This window comes from Girardinichthys multiradiatus, chromosome 2, assembly GCF_021462225.1.
Source record: "Girardinichthys multiradiatus isolate DD_20200921_A chromosome 2, DD_fGirMul_XY1, whole genome shotgun sequence".
Classification (NCBI taxonomy): domain Eukaryota; kingdom Metazoa; phylum Chordata; class Actinopteri; order Cyprinodontiformes; family Goodeidae; genus Girardinichthys; species Girardinichthys multiradiatus.
In genome coordinates, this window is record NC_061795.1 from 20,634,985 (window position 1) to 20,658,370 (window position 23,386).

At 39.0% G+C, this 23,386-nt stretch overlaps 1 protein-coding gene across 2 annotated transcripts in view; it reads left to right on the forward strand.

Moving 5' to 3' along the window:
- Positions 1–23,386, forward strand: part of camk1db (calcium/calmodulin-dependent protein kinase 1Db) — a 38,987-nt gene that overhangs the window by 13,396 nt on the left and 2,205 nt on the right. Inside the window, exons 3-11 of one of the 2 annotated variants that reach the window (XM_047386591.1) lie at positions 610–741; positions 4,177–4,251; positions 12,309–12,447; positions 12,732–12,858; positions 15,800–15,875; positions 16,699–16,811; positions 21,050–21,128; positions 21,820–21,907; positions 22,015–22,168. In XM_047386591.1, the coding sequence (XP_047242547.1) occupies positions 610–741; positions 4,177–4,251; positions 12,309–12,447; positions 12,732–12,858; positions 15,800–15,875; positions 16,699–16,811; positions 21,050–21,128; positions 21,820–21,907; positions 22,015–22,168 (983 nt within the window). The remainder of the gene's footprint in view (positions 1–609; positions 742–4,176; positions 4,252–12,308; positions 12,448–12,731; positions 12,859–15,799; positions 15,876–16,698; positions 16,812–21,049; positions 21,129–21,819; positions 21,908–22,014; positions 22,169–23,386) is intronic. The other variant, XM_047386597.1, reaches the window with a different exon arrangement.

Below are 23,386 nucleotides of genomic sequence, written 5' to 3' on the forward strand. Positions count from 1 at the left end.
TTAAAAACATTTTAACAGCAAACATTTTTGGTATTTTCATGTAATAAAAGCAAGCTGCAGTCAGTTGAAGATAACTGCTGCGTTTAGGTCATTTCAGCTTTAATCCTTGTTGATCATGACCCAAAGAGTTGCAGCTTTTCAGCTCTTTTCAGGATCCTAACATGAAGCCAATCTCAACATACGCAGAGGCAAAAGAGCGTGTGTCACGAGTAGGAAAAAGTAACCACTGTGACTGCTTTGCAAGACTTATTATCTCTGTGGTATCATAGCAACAGATAGATTGCTTGAGCAAATATTCCTTTAATTCTGTATTTGCTTTGTTTTTAAATGCGCTCATGTGTGGAAGCAGATGGTAGATGGAGACAAGCTATCAGTCCTCCTAAATGGCTGTTTTTTAGGGGGTGGTTTAAAAGTGTTTCGCTGTGCGGCGGGCGGTTGACCACAGTCATGGACTTTCCCGGGTCTCGGTAAATATTCCCAATATGCTGTTTGTGTACTCTGGCCCGTCTGCCTCTGAGTACCCTCTCTCTGCTCACTGACTATGAGTCAATATTGTCTGAGCTCATATATGGCAGGACTGACGTGCCTCTCTCTCACTGTCTCCCGCAGCGGTGCGTTTTCTGAGGTGGTGATGGCTCGGGAGAAGGCCACGGGAAAGATGGTGGCGATCAAGTGCATCCCCAAGAAGGCGCTCAAGGGAAAGGAGACGAGCATCGAGAACGAGATCGCCGTGCTTAGGAAGTATGCACCGCCAAGTGACCGAACTGTTGAGATGTTTGCAGGAGGGGAACTTTAGAAAAGGGTCACCCACCTTGCTTTATCCTCGGGGGTAGCTGTTGTTCTTTTGCTCTCCGTTTCTGCCGGTTTATTTAATCTTCGTTTATTTAGCGGTCATTGACAGGCTTAAGTGACTGCCCAGTCGAGTCCTAGCTATCGACTTTTTTGGGGATTTCAGAGTGTACACACACACACACCTGCACAGGTTGCTTTGATAAGATGGCACTGACATCAAGTGACACATCCTCCTTCAGGGCCATATGTATGAATACTCAGAGAAGCTCAGTTATCAGTCATTTTAAAAGTGAGCATTGCAGTGCTTGGCTGTAGTTGCTTGGTTACAGCTGCTACCTCCATTTTCTCTTTCTCTCTCTCTCTGGGTTTGTAATCTGTTTTTCCTCTGCTTCTCTTTATGCTCTCTTCTTGTTTCTGACAGTCCTCAAACTGCAACCTCATTTTCATTCCAGACTTGGAAAGGAGTGAAGTTGTGAAGGTTGTTTGGTCCTTTGAGGTTTTCACCACCTCCTCCTCCTCCACTTCCACCTCACTCTTTTAAACAGTCGCCCTTTCGAAGACCCTTTGTTAACTTTATTTTGCACTGCTTGTACTTTTTACTTGCCTGCCTGGGCAGATGCTCTCAGTGGTTTCATTTTTCATATATACAGGGTTTTTCTGCTTAACATGTACTAAAGGCATTCATTCCCCTTTTTTACAAACTCCCAATAATTTCATGTGGTACGCCAACACAAAGTAGTGCATAACTGTGAAGCTTTTGAAGGTTGCAATAATTGTGCTGTGCATTTCAATTTAGGCCCCCATTATTCTGACGCCCTGAATAAAATCAAATGCAGCTTCCTTTGAAAGTCACATAGTTATCAAATAGTCTACTGGTGTGTAATTTAATCTCAGTATTAAATACCCAGAGGTTTGTTAGAGAGCATTAGAGAACAAACAGCATGATGAAGACCAAGGAACACAGGGAGAAATTAAAGGTAGGGTCAGATTATAAAACCATATCCCAAACTTCCAACATCTACAATGAAAAGGGTGTGACACGACTGCGACAGACATGGCAGTCCATCTACTGAAAGGCCAGGCAAGGAGAGCATTAATTGGCGAAGTGGCCAAGAGGCCTGTGGTAACTCTGGAGGAACTGCAGAGATCCACAGCTCAGGTGGATCTGTCAACAGGAAACTATTATGGTGTGTTATCTTTGTACTCGGAACTGTGACGTTTTTCCCAGTCAGAACACGTCCTGAAGCCCAAAGTCTGACTGGGAAAGTTGTAGCTCACTGGGCAACTTTTATCAAATATTGCTGTCTCTGTCATGTTGAATGTAGTTAATGTTGTTGGTAGAAACAATTTATTAACACTTTTAATATGTTGTATCTTTTTAAATCAATAGTACATATACATGTGGAATCTAGTTTTGTTTGAATGCATGAAATTGAAAGAAATATACTTTTATGGGCTTGTGTTGCTACGACTAGTTTGCACCATAGTAAATGGCGAGTCCCTATGGGGTAAGAACGCTGTCAAAAACGTGTATGTAAAGACGGAAATGTGTGCATATCAGTCAATAGTTGTGCATAAGTAAAATCCAAAAGAAGTATTGTATATTTTCTCTGTAAGAATACAAAATAAAATGTTACAACTTCAAGAAATTACAAACACAAAGTTCAAGTTTACAGTTGTGGTTTATTCTTTATGAATACAATATGCTATAACAGTTTGTGAATACGATTTATTTTCTTTGAGAATACGAATTTACATCAGCGACTTGGCGTCACGTGATCTCAGTCTCAGAATATAGTGGGTGGAGTTATACAATGATGTACAGTAGGTGGCAGTATGCACCTCTGAATTTGTTGCGAACCGCCAGCAGAAGAAGAGAAGAAGAAGTAGCAGCACTAGCGCCAAGATGACGGACCAAGAAACTACGGTACAAAGGCAGGTAATGTTAAAAAGTTTATATATGTCTTAATGTCGTTAATATATGCTCTTGGTCCGTTCTTTTGGCGCTAGTGCTGCTACTTCTTCTTCTCTTCTTCTGCTGGCGGTTCGCAACAAATTCAGAGGTGCATACTGCCACCTACTGTACATCATTGTATAACTCCACCCACTATATTCTGAGACTGAGATCACGTGACGCCAAGTCGCTGATGTAAATTCGTATTCTCAAAGAAAATAAATCGTATTCACAAACTGTTATAGTATATTGTATTCATAAAGAATAAACCACAACTGTAAACTTGAACTTTGTATTTGTAATTTATTGAAGCTGTAACATTTTATTTTGTATTCTTACAGAGAAAATATACAATACCTCTTTTGGATTTTTCTTATGCACAACTATTGACTAATATGCACACATTTCCATCTTTACATACACATTGTTTTTGACAGCGTTCTTACCCCATAAGTTCCCCCCATTTCTTGACTCGCAACCTCTCAACTCGGGTGTGATATCATTCCCACCTCTGAGCTCCGACTTCTAAGACAAATCAAATGCAGCAATAGTCGTGCACTCCACAAATCTGAGCTCCTTAAAGCAGTGGACAGAAGTAAGTCAGAAAAAGCAGTGCTGTTTCCCACAATCCTTATAGGGATCATTGCAAATTTGAAAGATAGCACACTGGTCAAATTGGGAGCAAATTTGAACCCTTTGGCCTACATGCAAAATGCTTTGAGACAAAGAAGCAGGCCAGAGTTGAAGAGAATATGGATGCAGATATCCAGGAAGAAAACCTGTTAGACATTTTAGATAGGAGCAGAGGTTCAGCTTCCAGCAGGAAAACGACTCTAAACATACACCCAGAGCTGCATTAGAGAGGTTTAAATGAAAGCATATTAACGTGTTAGAATGGTCCAGTCCAAGTCCAAAGAATCTGTGGCAAGGTTTGAAAGTTGCTGTTCTTAGACGTCTCCATTTTGTCTGAGCTTGGACTACTATATCTTGCGAAGAAGAACACGCAGTTTCAGTCTGTAGATCTGCAAAGCTGGTATAGACATACAGTACTCCTGGAGGCTTTGAAGTTTAACTGCAGCAGAATGTGGGTTTATAAGGTCTGAGTCAGGCTGAATAAAAATGCACTTCAAATTCTATTTGAAATAAAGATGGAAAACCATGTATCATTTTCCTTACACTTTATAATCATGCACTACTATTTGTTGGTATATAACATAAGATCCCAATAAGATACATATGAGCAGGAAATAAGTTAAATATTTTCGTAAAGCAGTGTATCTGACAAGCCCTGACACACAAACACATTCGAACAATGAAGTGTAAAAGAAACAAAAGACAGATCTGCTTTCAGGTGGCAGTTTGTCATTTTAACTGAAGGCTGAAGGAGGCTTCTGCTGTTGCAAAGTTAATTTTCTCTTTTCTCCCTCCAGGATAAAACATGAGAATATTGTGGCTCTGGAGGACATCTACGAGAGCTCCAATCACTTGTACCTCATAATGCAGCTGTAAGTACATCAGCCCACCACGCTGTTAGTTTAGGTCAGCTCTCGGCCTCCCATTTGGCCCGTCATTTCGCTAATGTGTTGTGTGCTGAGCCTGAGTGATCACCTGTAATGCCCTCGAGGCGTCTTTGCTTAAGTGACGGCAGAAATGTTTAAAAAAAGAAGTTTTTATTTCAGCTGCAGTATGTGCTGCCAAGTTTTTTTGGGGAGGATATTTTATTCTGCTCTCTTGATTAGATTCAGTTGAGAATATTGATGCCATTGTCATGTTTGAGTAAATGTGAAACTGAATCAGGAGGTATTTTGTCTAAAATCTAACCAAACTGCACTTATTTTACAGCTGAGACAACAGATGTTGATGTAAACGTTAATGTGCACAATACAATATATAGTCCATTGAAGCTATATAGTGCAAGTTTAAGCTTCAGTCTCGTAAGTTTGCTTGGACTTGTGCTGTAAATGATGCAAAGCTCTATGTTCACCTAAAAAGGAGTTATTGTTTGCATTTCTTTCTACTTTTGGCAGCAATAAGTTATAAGAAGCATAAATCTGTCAGTCTCACACGTAGCTGTTGATCGGTTCTCTTAACTTCTTCTTTGCAACATAGCTTCAGCTTCTCGAGGTTTGCTGGCATGTTGCTGCATAGTTCCGTTAAGTTCCCATCACACCCTTTCAGTTAGGTTGAGGTCTGAACTTTGACTGGGCCATTGCAGCATCTCAGTTCTCTTTTTCCCAGGCCTTCTGTTGTTGGTGATACAGTTTTGGCAGAGCTTTAGATGTTTGACAGATGCTCAACAGCTGGCATGGGGTGTTGATCCTACTGGGCTGTGTTTGGGTTTTGATATTGGGGATTAATTTTGTGGGTCGACCACTCTTAGGATGTTAACAACTGTCTAAAATGTTTTTTAGTTATGAGTAACCGTTCTGACAATGGAAAGAGTTCACTTTGTTTGAAAACGGTCTTATAACCCTTCTCAGATTGACTGGCAGTAAAGATTGCTTTTCCCATCTTAACACTGATCACTTTCCTTCTTGTCGTTGTTTTAAAATAAACATTTTTGCTCCAGACCCGCAAATTGGCCAAGCTCCTGTCTTTCCTTTTTTTTCGGAGGTGCTCAAAGCTTCTGATGATCAATTAATTAAGTACATTTGATGAGCTGCAACCTTCTTAAATCCTATAAAAGCAGCTAAAGTGGCCGTTTTGCCAGGGTCTCAGATCAGATTATGGGCCACCACACTGATTAGACATGAAATGAAAGAGTTTTGTGGGATATCAAGAAATCCTTAGCTGAGATATTTAGAATAAACCATTACTTGTGAAGCTGACAGAGCATCAAATCCCTAAAAACAGTGGAACCTGACTCGGCTTTTATTAACAGAACATTGTCTTTTCTTTTTTGATTAAGTTCACCTATAGACCAGGGCCTGTATACACAAAGAATCCTAAGACTAAAAGTAGCTCCTAGTGACGTCATTCTAAGAAGAATCTTAGAATTTCTGGAATTCTACGAGTTTACATAGAATTTTCCCTCAGTAAGATAAAAGTTATTCACGACCAGTGTTGGGACTAACGGCTTTACAAAATAATGCCGTTAGTAACTGCTTTACTTTTTTGGTAATTGAGTCATTTAATTATTTTTCTCATTTCCGTAATGCCATTATGATGTTTACATAATAATGTCTGTCAGTCAGTCAGTCAGTCATTTTCTACCGCTTATTCCATAGTGGTTCGCGGGGGAGCTGGTGCCTATCTCCAGCAGTCTACGGGCGAGAGGCGGTGTACACCCTGGACAGGTCGCCAGTCCATCCACATAATAATGTATTATTGCTAATACTCAATAAGCGGGGTTTAATAAGAGCACAGTCTGCTGCTGCGGAGATATCTGATTTTGTCCTGCAGCTGCAGTGAGTGTTTTTTAAAGCTCTTTATGGAAAAAGCTGGAGGTGGGGGAGGGGGGCACGGACAAATAGTGGCATACAGGTAATATTTCACGTTCGCTGAAGTTAAAGGCAAAAATGTGTATATGATTTGCAAGTTATGTCCGGGAACAAAGAAATTATCCACATGACCAGTAACTCCAACCTTATGAAGCACCTCGCATCATCTCACCCTTCCACGACACTTGAAAAGGCTTGATTTTTCTGGTCCTCAACTTGTAACATCATTTTAGATTCTAAAAAGTAACTGAATAGTTACTTTGCCTAGTAACTAGATAATTTGATAGTGCAGTAACTGAGTTACTAACTCAATTAATTTTTGGGAGGAGTAACTATAACTAGTCAAAGTAACGTTCCGAACATTGCTCACGAAGCATCTCAGGCCTTAAGAGAGCTCCTAACGTGAGGAGATGGTAAGAATAGTGAGGAGGACTTTTAGTGAGCCTAAGAGTGTCTTAAGCAGGCAAGATGGAGGAAAGGCAGAGAGAAAGGAGAGATAATCTCCGAACAATGCGCAGGGATCAACCCATTAACAGTCAAGTGAATGATCACATAAACTTCTATAATATCAAACAATTGTTAATATAGAGATTAGATAAACTTTATCATCCTCCTAGGGCTAAATTAAATAGTTAAACAGCAGCAGCACAAATTAAAGGTGCGCCTCTAGTAAGGTAATATTAGGAAGGTTAAATAAATAATAGAAACAATAATAAATAACCATGAATAAAAAGTGAACACAATTACAAACAATATAGTACAGCTTTTTATTTATTTATATTTAGACTGTAAAATGCTTTCAAAAATAAAGTTTGGAAAAAATTGTTAAAACTTTAATATAGAGCATGTAGTGTAGGGGTTAAGCGCACGACCACATATATAGGCTATAGTCTCTTTCCTGTCTACCTACTGTTGAAAAATAAAGGCCCCTAGTGCCAAAAAAAAAAAAAAAATATATATATATATATATATGACAACTGTACAATAACGTAAGCACTATATACTTTAAAGGAAGATGTTAATGAGGTGAATAAGTATTTGCTTTATTGTACATGATGATGTCAGCAGCCTAAGCAGGTACCATCGCTGCACACATTTTAGGCTGGTGCTGAAAACAGAGGGAAAGACACATTGATCTGCTCAGGAATGCCTGTTTGTTTGCACCGTGATCCCAGAACCAAATCCACCTTTCACCACTCCTCTCTTCTCCTCCATCAGCAAGTTCTGCTCCTCTGTTCAGTTTAGTTCAGTTTGTTCGCCGTTTTGTTTTGGTCATTTTACCAAACCAAACCTCATTATACAAGAAGGAGATCACAGTAAAATGCTACATTTTAACATTAATATGAAATTAATTAATATGAAATAGATGCAGTATGAAAACGACCAGCATGGTGAGTAAACATAATAATAAGCAAATTAGAATAATGATGAGCATATAAATAAGCTACGTTCCAACATGTTGATGCTATGAGAGAATTAATTTAATTTTGCTAGGTCATCAACATGATTTACACATTTCTAGATCCAGTCTATATACCATCATCGGTTAATTTCTCTCCATTGATCACTAGGAGCACATTTGTTCTTTTTTTTTGGTTTGTTTTTTGCAACAACCAACCACAGCTCTTAGAAGACAGCGTCCCACCTAGCAACAAGATCGACCGCACATCCTCACTTAGATAGGAATTTCTGCCGTCTCCTCGCTCAGAGTCACTCTCAGCAGTGAACTGAATCACTCTGAAGCCGGGAATGTTTGCCAGGAAATTTTTGGCTAAGTTGGAAGCTCTCTGAGAGGACTCTGACAATCTTTGTGAATACGGGCCCAGAACTTTGTTCGAGTTGACCCTCTTATTCACTATATGGTCCCAGTGAGCTTTTCTGTAATAGAAAATAAATCTAAACAATGTCTAAATGGTTCAGTGACGTCTAGGCTAAATTTGGTATATATTTGGTTTAAAACAGAAAGTTTTTTTCAGCGTCTGGATTTAGATTTAGATGTGTCCTAAAAGCCTAAATGTGGACCTGTTTTTAGTTTAGATCGACCAGCCCAATCTCGGACTCGGGACCTCTCAAGCCAGTGCTTTACTGACTGTACCATCCATCCAGACAAATTTCTGTAATATTTAAGTGCAGGACTGTCCATATGTATCTTTCATGTGGCGAAAAACATTATTATTTTTAACATGAATTAACCCCCTTTCTTTAATTCTGCAATATTCTGTAGGCACTGCATCTTCTTTGGGTTACGAACTCAGAACCAGATGAGCTCTATATGGGAGTTCTGGTTATAAATTGCAATTCTTGCTGCCCAACTAACATTTTTCCTTTGGTAACAAACTGGACTTTGTCTCTGATACCGATGAAGCGACTAGTTTTCAGTGCACATCCTGTACCGCTCAGTTTAGATTAAAATGAACACTTCCATCCATCAATACAATGTAAATATGTAAGTAACCTGTCATATATTATGTTATTGTTACAAGTTGCCACTAGGAAATAAAATATATCTTACTACACACTGATATTATTACCACAATGTCTTACATTGTGGTATTGAAATTAGTTTCTAATACTGAATCCAAAGAAGCCGTCGTTCGGTTAATGCTGTTTGGCATTTTGGCATTGTTTACAAACCTTTTTTTTGTGGACCTTATTAGTTTTAAATCCTAATTTAGACCACTTTCAGACTTGGCAGTTTTGTTTGGTCTGAACCTAGACAAAAAATATAGAAATCACGACTTTAATATATCGACTTGTGTCTTAAGGAGGTCCACGTATAGTTTTTATGTTGAAATCAAGCATGATTAAATTAAAAATTCTTAGCAGAAAAACATCAAAGATACATCGTAATAAACTGCAGGATAAAGCGAAAGGTTTTTGCAGAGTGCTTGCTTTTTAACTTTTTGTTAAAACTTCAAAACTGTGGTATGAGTTATTTAAAAATATGTTTTTTATGTATCTAATTTTTATGTTTTCAGTAGTCTGTGGTTTCTTGACTGGACATACAGTATATGGGTGTGAACAAAAGGTGTGATGGGTTAAATCAGATTTATGTCATAGAAACTAATATCAGTTTTATAAAGACAGATTGTGTTGATTGCAGCAACTTTTCAACCAAAAATAGCATAATTATACCCACCAGTACTGCATGTTTATCCATGCCTTCCAGTGTATCCTGCTGGTGTTCATTATTGTCGTGTGACTTAGAATATTTTGCGCATAATTATAAAACCGTGCAGCAACTCAATTGTGTTCATAATGCACTAACAGCTTGCTACCCAAATCCATCTCATAGCCCATCATATAGTGAACCCGATGTAATAATTGAGTGAGGGATTGAGTAAACAATTCAAATGTTACAGAATATAAAATTTTTACCCGAAAAGCTGATCAAGCAGAGCATCAGTTAGATATTTGGTAGAGAAGCTTTAAAAAGGCAGATTAGAAGTTTTTTTTTCATTAATGTTGCAAGTTAACTAGCAAAGTACCAATAAATTTCACTTCAGTGCAGTTTCTGTAACTTAAACAGAGGTAAAACTGAGTTTAAACTTTCTGTAAGCTAGAACCTGAAAGCTAGTCTGAACTGTCACGACCCATGACATCTTCCTACAAAATGCAGACTCTGCACATTTGATGATCACGCATGACTTCGAGGGCAAGACCAGAAAGGTAACATTATCGGTTAATTTGTTGAAGAGATCTTACAAATAGGAGAAAAAGGCTGTTTACCAAACTAGTGGGCAGAGATTAGTTTTTTTTTGTGGATTAAAAAGGCTTGTACTGGACTAAAAACTTATTTCACACTGGGAACTTATTGCTTCTGGCCTGTAAAACATCTCATTTTGCATCATATTTGGCTCTGCTGTCTTGACTTTTCCATAATGGTTCTTTAGACTTTTATTTGTTCCACTTTGTCTTTTCTTCTTCTGTTTTCTTTTTCGCAAGAGTTTTAGAAAATTTGGAAGATTTTTTTTCTGAAGCTAAAGCTACAGCGTTTTCCCATTTTAAGACAATATACCATGATTCTAAAGCCTCTTTCTTCTGAAACCTTTTTGATGACATCCCTATAAAATCGAGACTAAAATACAAACAAATCAAAAAGTCTTCTGTCATTAGCAGTCAAGGCGTTAAATCTGCTGTGCTAAGGATACAAACTAAGCTAAATCCTGTCTCAATTTTTAGCAGTTGTATCGCAATTAAATATTTTTCTGATAATGTGCAGCTCTAGTAAGGATATGAAAGTTATATTCATCATGGTAATTAATCATGTTTTATTTTAGTGTTACATTTTAAGCTACGGATGGTTTGGTACTGATTACAGTAACATTACAGTCATGTGTACGGCACATGTTTACTGAATACTTATGAATTCAACTTTTAGCAGCAGTATCATTTCTTTTTACTGTTTTTTCTGTATAAATTGCTCATCTCCAAGATTTTAGGGCCCTTTCTCTTCACATTAATTTACAGCATTGGTGAGTAATGCATCTCTAGTTTAGCCAATGACCTCCTGCCCTCTCTTTATCTCTGACAACTGCTAAATGTCGCCTTCCTCCCATTCTTAAATAAACACTGATTGCCAGTCATCTGTGAAAGCAGAGACGTACTCACACTTGGTGCTAAACTTAATGAGTCACTTGTTATACCTATGCCTTTTCTAATTGCAGATTGAAGGAGTTCAGAATGGCTGCCTTATCAGAGCCAAATGCTGCAGAGCTGCATAATGTTATTATATATTGTAATGCTAGCATGGTGATGCTGTTGGAAACGTTTATATGAATAATATCATTATTGGGTGATTCTTTTTATACTTACAAACAACCTTGTGTTAAACAATCATATCTTTGCAAAGGTAATGAACAGTTGAAACCAGATATTTACATACGCTGCATAAAGACACAATCTTATTTCTACTTCTGCAGCAGTCACAGGTTGAGAGGTAGGATACATCCCGGACATGTCCCCTGTCCATCTCAGATATTAGTCTGTCTGAAAAAAATATATATCTAATATTGAAAAAAACATAAATTGTTTAGGGTCCCTTATCTGTTTGCTAACTTGCTTTCTGCATAAATGTTTTTATGAACCTATATGAAGTGTGAACAAAAATCCACAATATGGACTATTAATAATCATAATCATAGATATTCTTGATAAAAGCATATTTATAAATTAAACAAACTGGCATATTTTTGGAACCTTTAAATAATATAAATATAAATATTTAAAATATGCTCCCTTTTAGCCCATTGTGTCTATGATTGTCATATGAAATGGGCTTCATAAATAAATTTGAATTGAATAATAATAACAATTTAGACTTTATTGATCTCAGGTAAAAGAACAGTGGAAGATGCTGGAACACCAGTGGCTCTTTCCGAAGTGGTGTGTTTTACATCCCCATGCACTCAAACATGACTTAAATCTGTCACCGCCTACATGAACAAGCCAAATGCCTTCTGCAGAAAAACTTTATGGTCATGAGATAAAGGTATGTCATCACAATGAGAACAGAAGGTTTCCACACCTATAAACACTGCCCCAGCTGTCAAGAATGGTGGTGGCAGCATCATGCTGAGGGTTGAGTTTTCTTAACAGCTGGTAGTTAAAACATGGACACAACTATGTCGATCCGTCAGCAGCTTCTGGAATGGTCCCAACCTCCACCCTGTCAAACATTTATGGACTATGGTTAAAAACAGAGTTCATACAGGAAAGCAACCAATTTAAAATAACCATTTCTGATTAAAGTGGTGGTTAAATATCTTGACGGAATTAAGCCAGAGTCTTGTTGATGGCTACAAAAGACAAGCAACTTGCTAAAGGACAATCTGTCTCTGTCTGGGTTAGAGAAATTCTGCTAAAAATTCCAACTTTTGTAGACTCTCCTTGTTTTTTATTTTAATTTTTTGAAGTTGTTTGTGGGACCATCATTCTACCCTGAAAGAACAGATCAGATAAATAATTTAATGTCACAAGCATGGCCATGATGATTGTATGAAACCTACTGACTAGCCCTGTCTCTTTATCACTTTGTTTTTTCTTTGTTTTCTGTGTAATTTCTCTGAATAGACAGGCGTATATTTAACTGACATAAGATAGGTTGCGTTTTGTGCTAACAGGGTGTCTGGTGGGGAGCTGTTTGACCGGATTGTAGAAAAGGGCTTCTACACAGAAATGGATGCCAGTCGGCTAATTCGGCAGGTTTTGGATGCTGTCAACTATCTCCACTCCATGGGCATAGTGCACAGGGACCTGAAGGTACAGCAGTATTTTATATTTGAGGTATTTTTCTACCTGAGAAGGGGAATCCCTGGCATTTAAATCTGCGTGGGTTATGTCACATATAGTGGCTGTCACCCGTTGTGTTAAATGTCAGGGGATTTTCTTTCTCAGTAAACTGTGGAAGGGTCTTGACTAAGCTGTGAAAGCTCTTTAAGAGACCAAATTAAAAGACAAATCTGTCTGACTTCCTAGCCTGGATGATTTAAGACGAGGGAAAACAACATGTTTATCTGCTGGCTGTTTCCTGTTTGTATTTTCAGCCAGAGAACCTGCTGTACTTTAGTCCTCATGATGATTCAAAGATCATGATCAGTGACTTTGGCTTGTCAAAGATGGAAGGCACAGGTGGCGTCATGGCCACAGCCTGCGGGACCCCTGGATATGTCGGTAAGGTTGCCCTCCCAGCTCGCTATGCCTTGAAAAGTATTCATACCCTTACAGCTGTTTTATGTTTATTAGGCATTTATCTACAAACTTCAGTGTATTTCAATAGGAGTTTTTGTGAAAGACCAACACAGCCTAGCACATAGTAGTAAGGTGGAAGAAAAATGATACATGTTTTTCAAATTTGTTTACAAATGAAAAACTGAAAAAACTGAAAAGATTGGTGTGCAGTTGTAGTCAGCCCCATTTTCGCTGATGCCCTTAAATAAAATCACGATTAACCAGTTTCATTTGGCCGTCGCTAAATTCGTAGGGTTTACCTGTGTGTAATTTCATCTCAGTATACATCTGTTTATCTGACAGTCTCAGAAGTTTATTGGAGAACTTTAGTTAACAAACAGCATCCTGAAGACCAAGGAACACAGCAGACATGTAAGGAATAAAGCTGTGGAAAAGTTTAAAATAGGTTTAGATTATTAAACTTATGCTTTGAACATCTCACATAGCACTCCTCTATCTATTATCTTGCTATGGAAAGAGTACACCACTACTGCAAACCCACCTAGACAATGGCCATCTATCTAAACTGACAAATCAGACAAGGAGACTGTTAATCAAAGAAGCAGCCAAGAGACCCAATGTAACTCTAGAGGAGCTGCAGAGCTCCACAGCTGAGGCGGGAGAACAACTATTAGTTTTGCTTTTTATGAAAGAGGGACCAGAAGAAAACCATTAGAAGTATAATTTGCAGTGTTCCACAAGCCATAGGGGACCTACCAAATATATGGAAGATGTGTCTCTGGTCAGATGAGACCAAAGTTGGATGATTTGGTCCACAAGCAACACACTTTGCAGCATCATGCTGGGCAGATGCAGGGACCGAGAAGGTGATGGACAGCAGGACAGAGTTAAATATGGGCCAATCCTGGAAGAAAACCTCCAAAATAATTTAAACTGGGATGGAGGTTTACATTCTAGCAGGAAAATGACTCTAAACATACACCCAAAACTGCCATAGAATGGTCCAAATCAAAGCATACTTGTGTGTTAGAATGGCCCAGTCAAAGTTCAGACCTCAATCTAATTGAGAATCTGTGGCAAGACTTGAAAATTGATGTTCCCAGGTGCTTTCCATCTAATCTGAGTTTGAGCCTCTTTGCAAAGAGGAAACATTTTAGTCTTCAGATATGTAAAGCTGGTAGAGCAATACCGGAAAATATTTGCAGCTGTCATTAGAACAAAAGGAAGTTCTACAAAGTATAACTCTGGGGAGCTGAATATATATGCATGACAATACATTTACTTCTACTTCACAATTATGCACTGCTTTGTGTTGGTCTATCACATAAAATCCCAATAGCATACTTTGATGTTTGTGCTCCATAAAATGTAGATAAACACTTTTGTCAAGGCATCTATAACCGATGTTCCCCGAGAGACAAAAACCTGGTACAACACATGAATATGAGGATTGTGTCCTCTTAACTTCAGGCTGGCCTCATAAGGATGCACACAGCATATTTACAGGGGTTGGACAATGAAACTGAAACACCTGTCATTTTACTGTGGGAGGTTTCATGGCTAAATTGGACCAGCCTGGTAGCCAGTCTTCATTGATTGCACATTGCACCAGTAAGAGCAGAGTGTGAAGGTTCAATTAGCAGGGTAAGAGCACAGTTTTGCTCAAAATATTGAAATGCACACAACATTATGGGTGACATACCAGAGTTCAAAAGAGGACAAATTGTTGGTGCACGTCTTGCTGGCGCATCTGTGACCAAGACAGCAAGTCTTTGTGATGTATCAAGAGCCACGGTATCCAGGGTAATGTCAGCATACCACCAAGAAGGACGAGCCACATCCAACAGGATTAACTGTGGACGCAAGAGGAAGCTGTCTGAAAGGGATGTTCGGGTGCTAACCCGGATTGTGTCCAAAAAACATAAAACCACGGCAGCCCAAATCACGGCAGAATTAAATGTGCACCTCAACTCTCCTGTTTCCACCAGAACTGTCCGTCGGGAGCTCCACAGGGTCAATATACACGGCCGGGCTGCTATAGCCAAACCTTTGGTCACTCATGCCAATGCCAAACGTTGGTTTCAATGGTGCAAGGAGCGCAAATCTTGGGCTGTGGAAAATGTGAAACATGTATTGTTCTCTGATGAGTCCACCTTTACTGTTTTCCCCACATCCGAGAGAGTTACGGTGTGGAGAAGCCCCAAAGAAGCGTACCACCCAGACTGTTGCATGCCCAGAGTGAAGCATGGGGGTGGATCAGTGATGGTTTGGGCTGCCATATCATGGCATTCCCTTGGCCCAATACTTGTGCTAGATGGGCGCGTCACTGCCAAGGACTACCGAACCATTCTTGAGGACCATGTGCATCCAATGGTTCAAACATTGTATCCTGAAGGCGGTGTCGTGTATCAGGATGACAATGCACCAATACACACAGCAAGACTGGTGAAAGATTGGTTTGATGAACATGAAAGTGAAGTTAAACATCTCCCATGGTCTGCACAGTCACCAGATCTAAATATTATTGAGCCACTTTGGGGTGTTTTCCTCCACCAGTATCACGTAGTGACCTGGCCACTATCCTGCAAGAAGAATGGCTTAAAATCCCTCTGACCACTGTGCAGGACTTGGATATGTCATTCCCAAGACAAACTGATGCTGTATTGGCCGCAAAAGGAGGCCCTACACCATACTAATAAATTATTGGACCAAATAAATTATTGTGGTCTAAAACCAGGTGTTTCAGTTTCATTGTCCAACCCTTGTATGTGTTGCATCAACTGAAATGGATCTTTCCCTTACATGATTAGACGCTATAGTTGCCTGGCCACAGGGTAACCCGCCACCAGATACTTTTTTTCTTCAGCCTCTGACTTACTGTAAAAGGTTCTGCATAGATCAATAAAATATTTCATTGTTCCAGCTCCTGAGGTTTTGGCGCAGAAGCCCTACAGTAAAGCAGTGGACTGCTGGTCCATTGGGGTCATTGCTTATATTCTGTGAGTACTCATAATTAACAAAAAAATACTTTGTTTGTTTGATAGATGGTATAATTTGCCTTATGAGTGAATGAGGGATGTTTGCTCAGGTCAGAAACCAACAGGGAAGAATCAGAATGTCTCAACCCTGACCACATCTTTGTGACGTCTTAAACGTCACAAAGCTCAGCCAGGATTGTCAACTGACTGAGGATGCCATTTTTTAAACTTTGCTGTTGGTATAAGAAACATGATGTTGTTAAACCTTAACTTATCATGAAATACAGCTAGATTCCAGATTAGAGCCCATTCATTAGTAACTTACCCCTGGATCAAGTGGTGAGCAGCCAGAGGGATCCCTACAGCTGCTGCTGCTCCAGTAATATGGAACTGGTTTCATTAGAGAGTTTTGTTCAAAGCTGCCAGCCTAATTAAGCAAATACTTTTTACTTGTTAGCAAAAAGAAACTCACCTGATTCTGTAACCCATTCATTATGAGTTAGGAGTTTTAAGTTTGTTTTGTGTCCATGTCTGTTTGTAGAAAATATACTGTTCTATTTTCAGATGAAAAGCCTAAATGCACTGCATGGATTAAGCTTCAACTTAAATGCCTATTTTACCCTATATATCAACAATGGATCTATATTGTCCTGTTTCTTTCATGTTCTTGAAAATCCCTCTGAGATATTTTCTGTTGCATTGTATAGAAACGAAAAGTCAACTGCTGGTAAATGAGATTAAGTTGCAGCAAATCATTTTAGATTGCAATTAAAGATACTAACATCAGCAGAATAAAAACCTTCATGCCCACCGTTGCGTAATCTTTCAAACCTGATCTTCCCAGGCTTTGTGGCTACCCTCCATTCTACGACGAGAATGACTCGAAGCTCTTTGAGCAGATTCTCAAGGCAGACTATGAGTTTGACGCACCATATTGGGATGACATCTCAGACTCTGGTAAGCTGAGTTTGTGTGTTTGTTATAACACTGTGTTTGAAATAAAGGGTAAATCAAGTCCCCTGGGGATTCTGTAGTTACATAATTCTGCTGAAGCTAACAACCTTGTGTATAAAGCAGGATAACGAGGCAAAAAGTAAAGTAATGAGGGGACACAGTTCAGCAGCTACCATGGTAACTCAATCCTGCAGTATGTCGATATCTATGTTTGGTGTCAAACATAACAAGCAAGTGATCACGAATCAGAGGCTGCATTCAGCATACTTTAGGAGAGGGGCACCCCCCTCACAGTTTGTCAAGTTTAAACCTTGTCTGTGAAGCTACATTTAAATAATACATACTTGACATGAAAGTTTTTAGACATGTATACCACCATCTTCTGGGATGCATATTGCAATATTTTTTATGGCAAACAATCGTGGGACAACATCTCTTTGAGCAGCTCACCTACATAAAAAGAAAGAAGACAATGGAGGTTTGTGTGGCACAATTAATACACGAGGCAATTCAAGTGCTTTACACCAAAATAAACCAAGAGAGATACGAAAATCAAATTAAAAACAAGAAGTTAATCAAAGAACAAAAATACAAGCGTCACATAAAACAAAATAAATAAAGAAAATGCAACATTACATCAAATCAAAACTAAAGACAAAGTGAAAGGTCTAAATGGTTCACACCTGTCCAGCAACTCTGAAATGTATTTAGGCCCAAGACCATTCAGAGTTCTATAGATTATCCTTGGACAGACAGGGACCCAGTTCAGTAATTTCATTGTTTTGATCAGGATTCTTGCAGCAAATCATTGGATGAGCTGCAGCCACCTGACTGATTTTTTGTATTTTTTTTTTTTTTATTGTTTTGCAGAAACCTATGTAGACACCATAACAACTATCTAACCTACTAAAATAAATGCATTAGTGTTTCAGTGTCCTGTTTTGACAGGAAATTCTTTGTTCTGGAGGTATTGTTACGGTGGTAGTAGGCTGATATAGTAATAGGTTTGTTGCTGTCTTTGGCATCCTTTGTAGTGTTTAGCTTCAGTGAATCTGGTTCAGTTTTGTTCTCTAATCTTGCATTTTGGGACCAAAAACAATGACTTCTTTGCATTAAACCAGGAATTTATAAATCATCCTCTCATTACTATTATGGACACACAGACGCAGGGCCTGTAGTGGACTATGTTCAAGTGGTAACACAGATATATAAAGTTGTATGTCATCAGCGTAGATAAATGTTGTAGTACTCCATAATCTAAGCTAGAGGGATCATGTACATGTTGAATAAAAGCAGCCCTAGAGTGGAACCTTGAGGACACCCATAGTTGATCTTTATTTGCTCAGATTAATGACAAAGTTGTCTCAATCTGCCAAAGGAGATCTGAAACAGTTTAGCGCATTAACAGACCATATAAATAGAATGTAAAATTCTTAAAACAAGTGGTTAAGTTACTGAGTCACCTCGCCTCCAACCGATATATGTTTAATGACTCATACCATAACTGTGCTTATGAACAACAGCTAAAGTAGGAATTACAAAAAGGTAGACTATTTAGGCCGCTATTACAGTGGGTTTTGTATCTTTTAAATTTTTACATACCAGATAGCTAGCATTAGCCAATACTAGAACTACGCACGTTGAAATCTGTTAAAAACATACATTTTACGATTTTATTTGATTTTATTGTATCTTGTACATCCCATTTCATATCTATGTGTTAGCATTTAGTCTCGTCCTACTTCCAGTACGTATCCATGTCCATATGTTTTCTGTACTTCAGTATTTTTATGATTTGTGAAGATAAATACTAAAGTCTCAGCTATATTTCTTTTACTTTTTGTTTAATTTTAATTTGACCCAATTTCCATTTAGTTTGGTTCTGATCCCCACTTTGGTCAATTGACCCTTAACAAATATGAGAAATTATGACCCCAGATCAAACCAAAATAACTTTGAGCGTTTAGAGTTCAGAGTCGTAGGATAAAATATTATTTTATATCGTCAGTTGTCAGATTGTACGAGTCTTCCAGATTCAACACCTGATTTCAAATGGCATTTTGTATAACGTGGTTTGGAGATTTTAGTCATCTTTAGTCACCAAATCCTGCAAATACGCCAATTGTAGAAACCTGGCAATGCATGCAAGTCTAATGCTCAGTTGGGAACACATATGAACCTTGTTCAGTAGAAGTATACCAACACCAATCACCAGCAGACAGTAACAGGAAAAATTGTATTAATTAAGCAAATCTGTTTTCCTATTACATTTATTTTAACCACAGACTTGTTTTAATCACGAGCATTTTATGAATTGTGTACCGGGTTTTGTCACACATTGAAATAAGTTAGTCATCAGTCAGTCATTTTCTACCGCTTATTCCATGGTGGGTCGCGGGGGAGCTGGTGCCTATCTCCAGCAGTCTATGGGCGAGAGGCAGGATACACCAAGAACAAGTCGCCAGTCCATGGCAGGGCAACACACAAACAACCATGCACACACCTAAGGGCAATTTAGAGTCACCAATTAACCTAACAGGCATGTTCTCACCGGAGTACCCGGTGAGAACCCACGCATGCACGGTGAGAACATGCAAACTCCATGCAGAAAGACCCCCGGATGGAAATCGAACCCAGGACCTTCTTGCTGCAAGGCAACAGTGCTACCAACTGCGCCACCGTGCACCGTGAAATAATTTATGCAATGCAAAATTTTATTAGTGCAGTATTTCCCGAGTGATGTGCAGGAGGGCTTTTCAGATTCATCTGGTCCTGGAAGTGAAGGAGTCATAAATATTTCCTGTAGTGACTCACAGTTGGATCTTTTCCCTGGCTGGAATCATCATAAATGGATTGGGATTAAGCATATGAGGAAACACAATCTGCAACATATTCACTTCAGATCTCGTTTGTATTGTACGTAATTTGCAGACATTTAGTTCTAAACCTCTGTAAGGGGTGTGGTGGCCTAGTGGTTAGAACAGGAGGTCTGTGTTCCAGAGGGGACACAAGGGGCCAGGTTCGTATCCCACAGATTACCACTCTGGTTCCCTGAGCAAGACCCTGAGCCCCAGAATGCTCCCTGGGCGCTGCACAATGGCAACCCACTGCTCCCTATAAGGGATGGGTTAAATGCAGAGGACAAATTTCATTGTAATGTGCAATGACCTATGATTATATAATTTTATTTAGGTGTTTCCAATTACCTATCATTTGTTTAAAGAAAATGTATCTTACCAACACACTCAACAGATAACGTATGTTTTTTTTTTCTTTCTTATAACAAAGAAAAATAGAGATGCACCGATAAGGGTTTTACCAGCAGATACTAATTTCCAATTTCCCAAGGTTCCTGCTGTTTTTGAATTGGCCAATTTACCCCCATCAAATGCCTTGCATTTCACTGATACTGAAGCATGTAATTTGATGTTCAACTAGGCCAGGCTGCTGCTCTAAGCTGCTATATACATTTGCATCTCGATAAATTAGGAAAGCATTAAAAAGATAATTTATTTTGCTAATTTGATTTAATAACTGAATTTAAGATAATATATATATGCATTATACACACAGTAATGCATTTTAAGCATGTATTTCTGCTAGTTTTTGATTATAGATACAGGTTAAGAAAACCCAATATTCAGTTTCTCAGAAAATTAAAATATAAGACCTGTTATTATGACCCGATAATACAATATACATTACAAGGTAAAAAAACAAGTGTGACAAGTATGTGCTTTAAGGATTAGTGCACATACAATTCATGAGTGTAAAATGTAACAAAATGTAACAATAGAAAAACGTGCTGCAGGTTTCTTGATAGAAGTTGTAGATTTAAGATGATTCTCACGTATCCATCAATGCATATGTCCCTAACTGTCCTTTAATTTTTTACTAACCTTAAAACAAGGTGTATCAAGGCACATGTTGTTTGTTGATACATTTACATACCAAAAAAACTGGGAATTATTAGTTTCAATACATTTAATGAATAGGAGGTAAAATTACTTATTCAGAACCAATCAGGAGAAATTAAGGATTTCATTGTGCATCAAAATTTTATCTTTCGTGTTTTTCTACCAAAATCCATAGTTTTATTCATTAATGGGAGTCCTGCAACGATGTGTGGCGCTTAAAGTACAACATCAGATGAAAATATAAACCCTGGAGTGCCAGAAAGTGAAGAACCTGTCCTCAGCTGGACGTGCTCTTGACTCTTTTTCTTCTTTTTTTCTCCACAGCCAAAGACTTCATCAGCAGCTTAATGGAGAAGGACCCTGAGAAGAGATTCACATGCGACCAGGCTCTTGAGCACCCCTGGTGAGGAACTCATCCGCCACACTGTGCTGCAGCAATACAATTACCGGGAACCACACGCACACTGTGATTTCATAGCAGTGTGACGCAGATTGCCAGGCTTACGCATGTGTCATGGAGAGCTTGTCCTCCCACAGTCATCTGTCAGCATGGCTCCGAGCAGCAGCAGTGCCTACCACTGTCAGCTTTCAGCGAGAAATCTTCTGAATAAACGCCCGCCAATTAGTGGCCTATTTCTTCAAGAATTCTTGAACAATCTTAAAGTCTTAATGAACAAGCAGGATGTCTTCCCAGGTCTGCATCAGTCCTAACGAGGCCGAGATGGTGTGGGCTGACGTATCCCATCGAGGGGGCAGTAAATCTGTTAGGAAGAAATGGGCATTTTGGGTGGTGGGCAGGTGGTCCTTCGGATGTGGATGTATGCTGCTTGACGGCGGGAACAGATGCCATAATGGAGAGAAATGGCTTTCATTTACAGGGTTTCATAAAGAGCTATAATGATGAATGTGAGAGGGAATCCTGCAGAAACTGCAGCCCATCATTCAAACGTGCTGTAGCTGAATGAAAATAAACGCAAGGAGTAAATATGAAAACAGCATGGGGATTATTCTGCAGGCAGGATGGATATATATATCATCAGTGCATGCTGTTATGGTGTGTGTGAATGGTTACTCTGACTGCTTTTTTTCTTCAGGATTGCTGGAGACACGGCTCTGTGCAAGAACATACATGAATCCGTCAGTCGCCAGATGCGCAAAAACTTTGCCAAAAGCAAATGGAGGGTATGTGAAACTTTATATCTTTTTTATCAAACTTGGAAAAAAAACTTTCCTCCTTTCCTCTTGCTGGAAAAAAATAGTAATTTGGGTTTTGCACCCTCTCTGTTTAGCAAGCGTTCAATGCGACGGCTGTGATCCGCCACATGAGGCGCCTGCAGCTCGGCACCAGCTTTGGGAGCAGCACCAACTCTGCACCGGACCCTCAGAGCCGAGCTCCGGCCAAAAGCCAGTCTGTGGACTGTGCCCCGCTCTCCCTGAAGGACTGTGAGTGACTCTGCGGATGCCAGCTCTGATCAAAACAGACATGTTAAACATTCAGCTCTGAGCTTAGCCGAGCCTTTAATTCTGCTGCCCAGTCCTCCAAGATGATCAATGCTTCCGCTGCCGTTGGGTTTAACATATCATCTTTTAAAAAATACATGAAGCTCTGTTACAACACCACAGATACAAGAGATTCAAAGTATTTACATTGCAACCACAAACTTAAATGTATTTGGATAATATTTTGTGTGCCAGAAAATAGCACATATAGTAATTGTTAAATTGGTTAAAGCGCGGTGCGCTTACCTCTGAATGTAATCCAGTACAACCAGTTGTCTTGAAAAATCAGCTAATAGGAAAATATCTTTCTCACTTTCATTGAATCTCAGTTTAAATACAGCACTTCTGTGATGGCCTCAGAGGTTTAAGGTTATGAAAAATTGCTAGATTTTTAAAAAGTTTTTATAACATTCAGCATATTTTAGAATATTGGAGGTTCCACATATCATTGAATAAAACATTGCTATAGGGCCATTTCAGCTATGTTCGCCATCCGGACTGAAATAAGTTTTAACTTAAAATCTAGAGCTCCAAAACTTGAATGACCTGTGGATAGGTGCTGGAGTATCCTGCATTTCATGCTACTTGTTAATAGCACGATTTGTAAACATTGGTAACTCTGTTCTCTTAAAAAATAAAACTATTTCAAAATAAACAGCCCTTTTTTAATACTGTATCTTTAACCTGATCAAGATGTCTGGAGTCCTTATAAGTAGAAAATAGTCCTTTTAAATTTTTGGAATGGGTGCAGATTTAGCCAGTCAGTGAACAAACCATAATTCAGATTAGTAATGTGTTGAAATCAAGTTGTAACATGGAGAAGTTGAAAGAAGGAAAAAATTCTGGAAAACCAAACATTTTCCCATGCTAATTTTTTTCCATAATTATGCAAGCCTGGAAAATCTTGAAAGCAAATGTCAGACTTTTTCAGAGTTTTCAGGCTGGGTCGGGACCCTGTATCCTGCTCACACCATCACCACCGTGAAACATGGTGGTGGCAGCATCACGCTGTGGGGATGTGTTTCTTCAGTTGGGACAGGAAAGCTTATCAGAGTTGACGTGAAGATCGAGGGAGCTAAATACAGGGCAGTCTTGTAAGAAAACCTGTTGGAGGCCGCTAAACACTAGATAGTTTATCTGCTTCACCTTCCAGCAGAACTA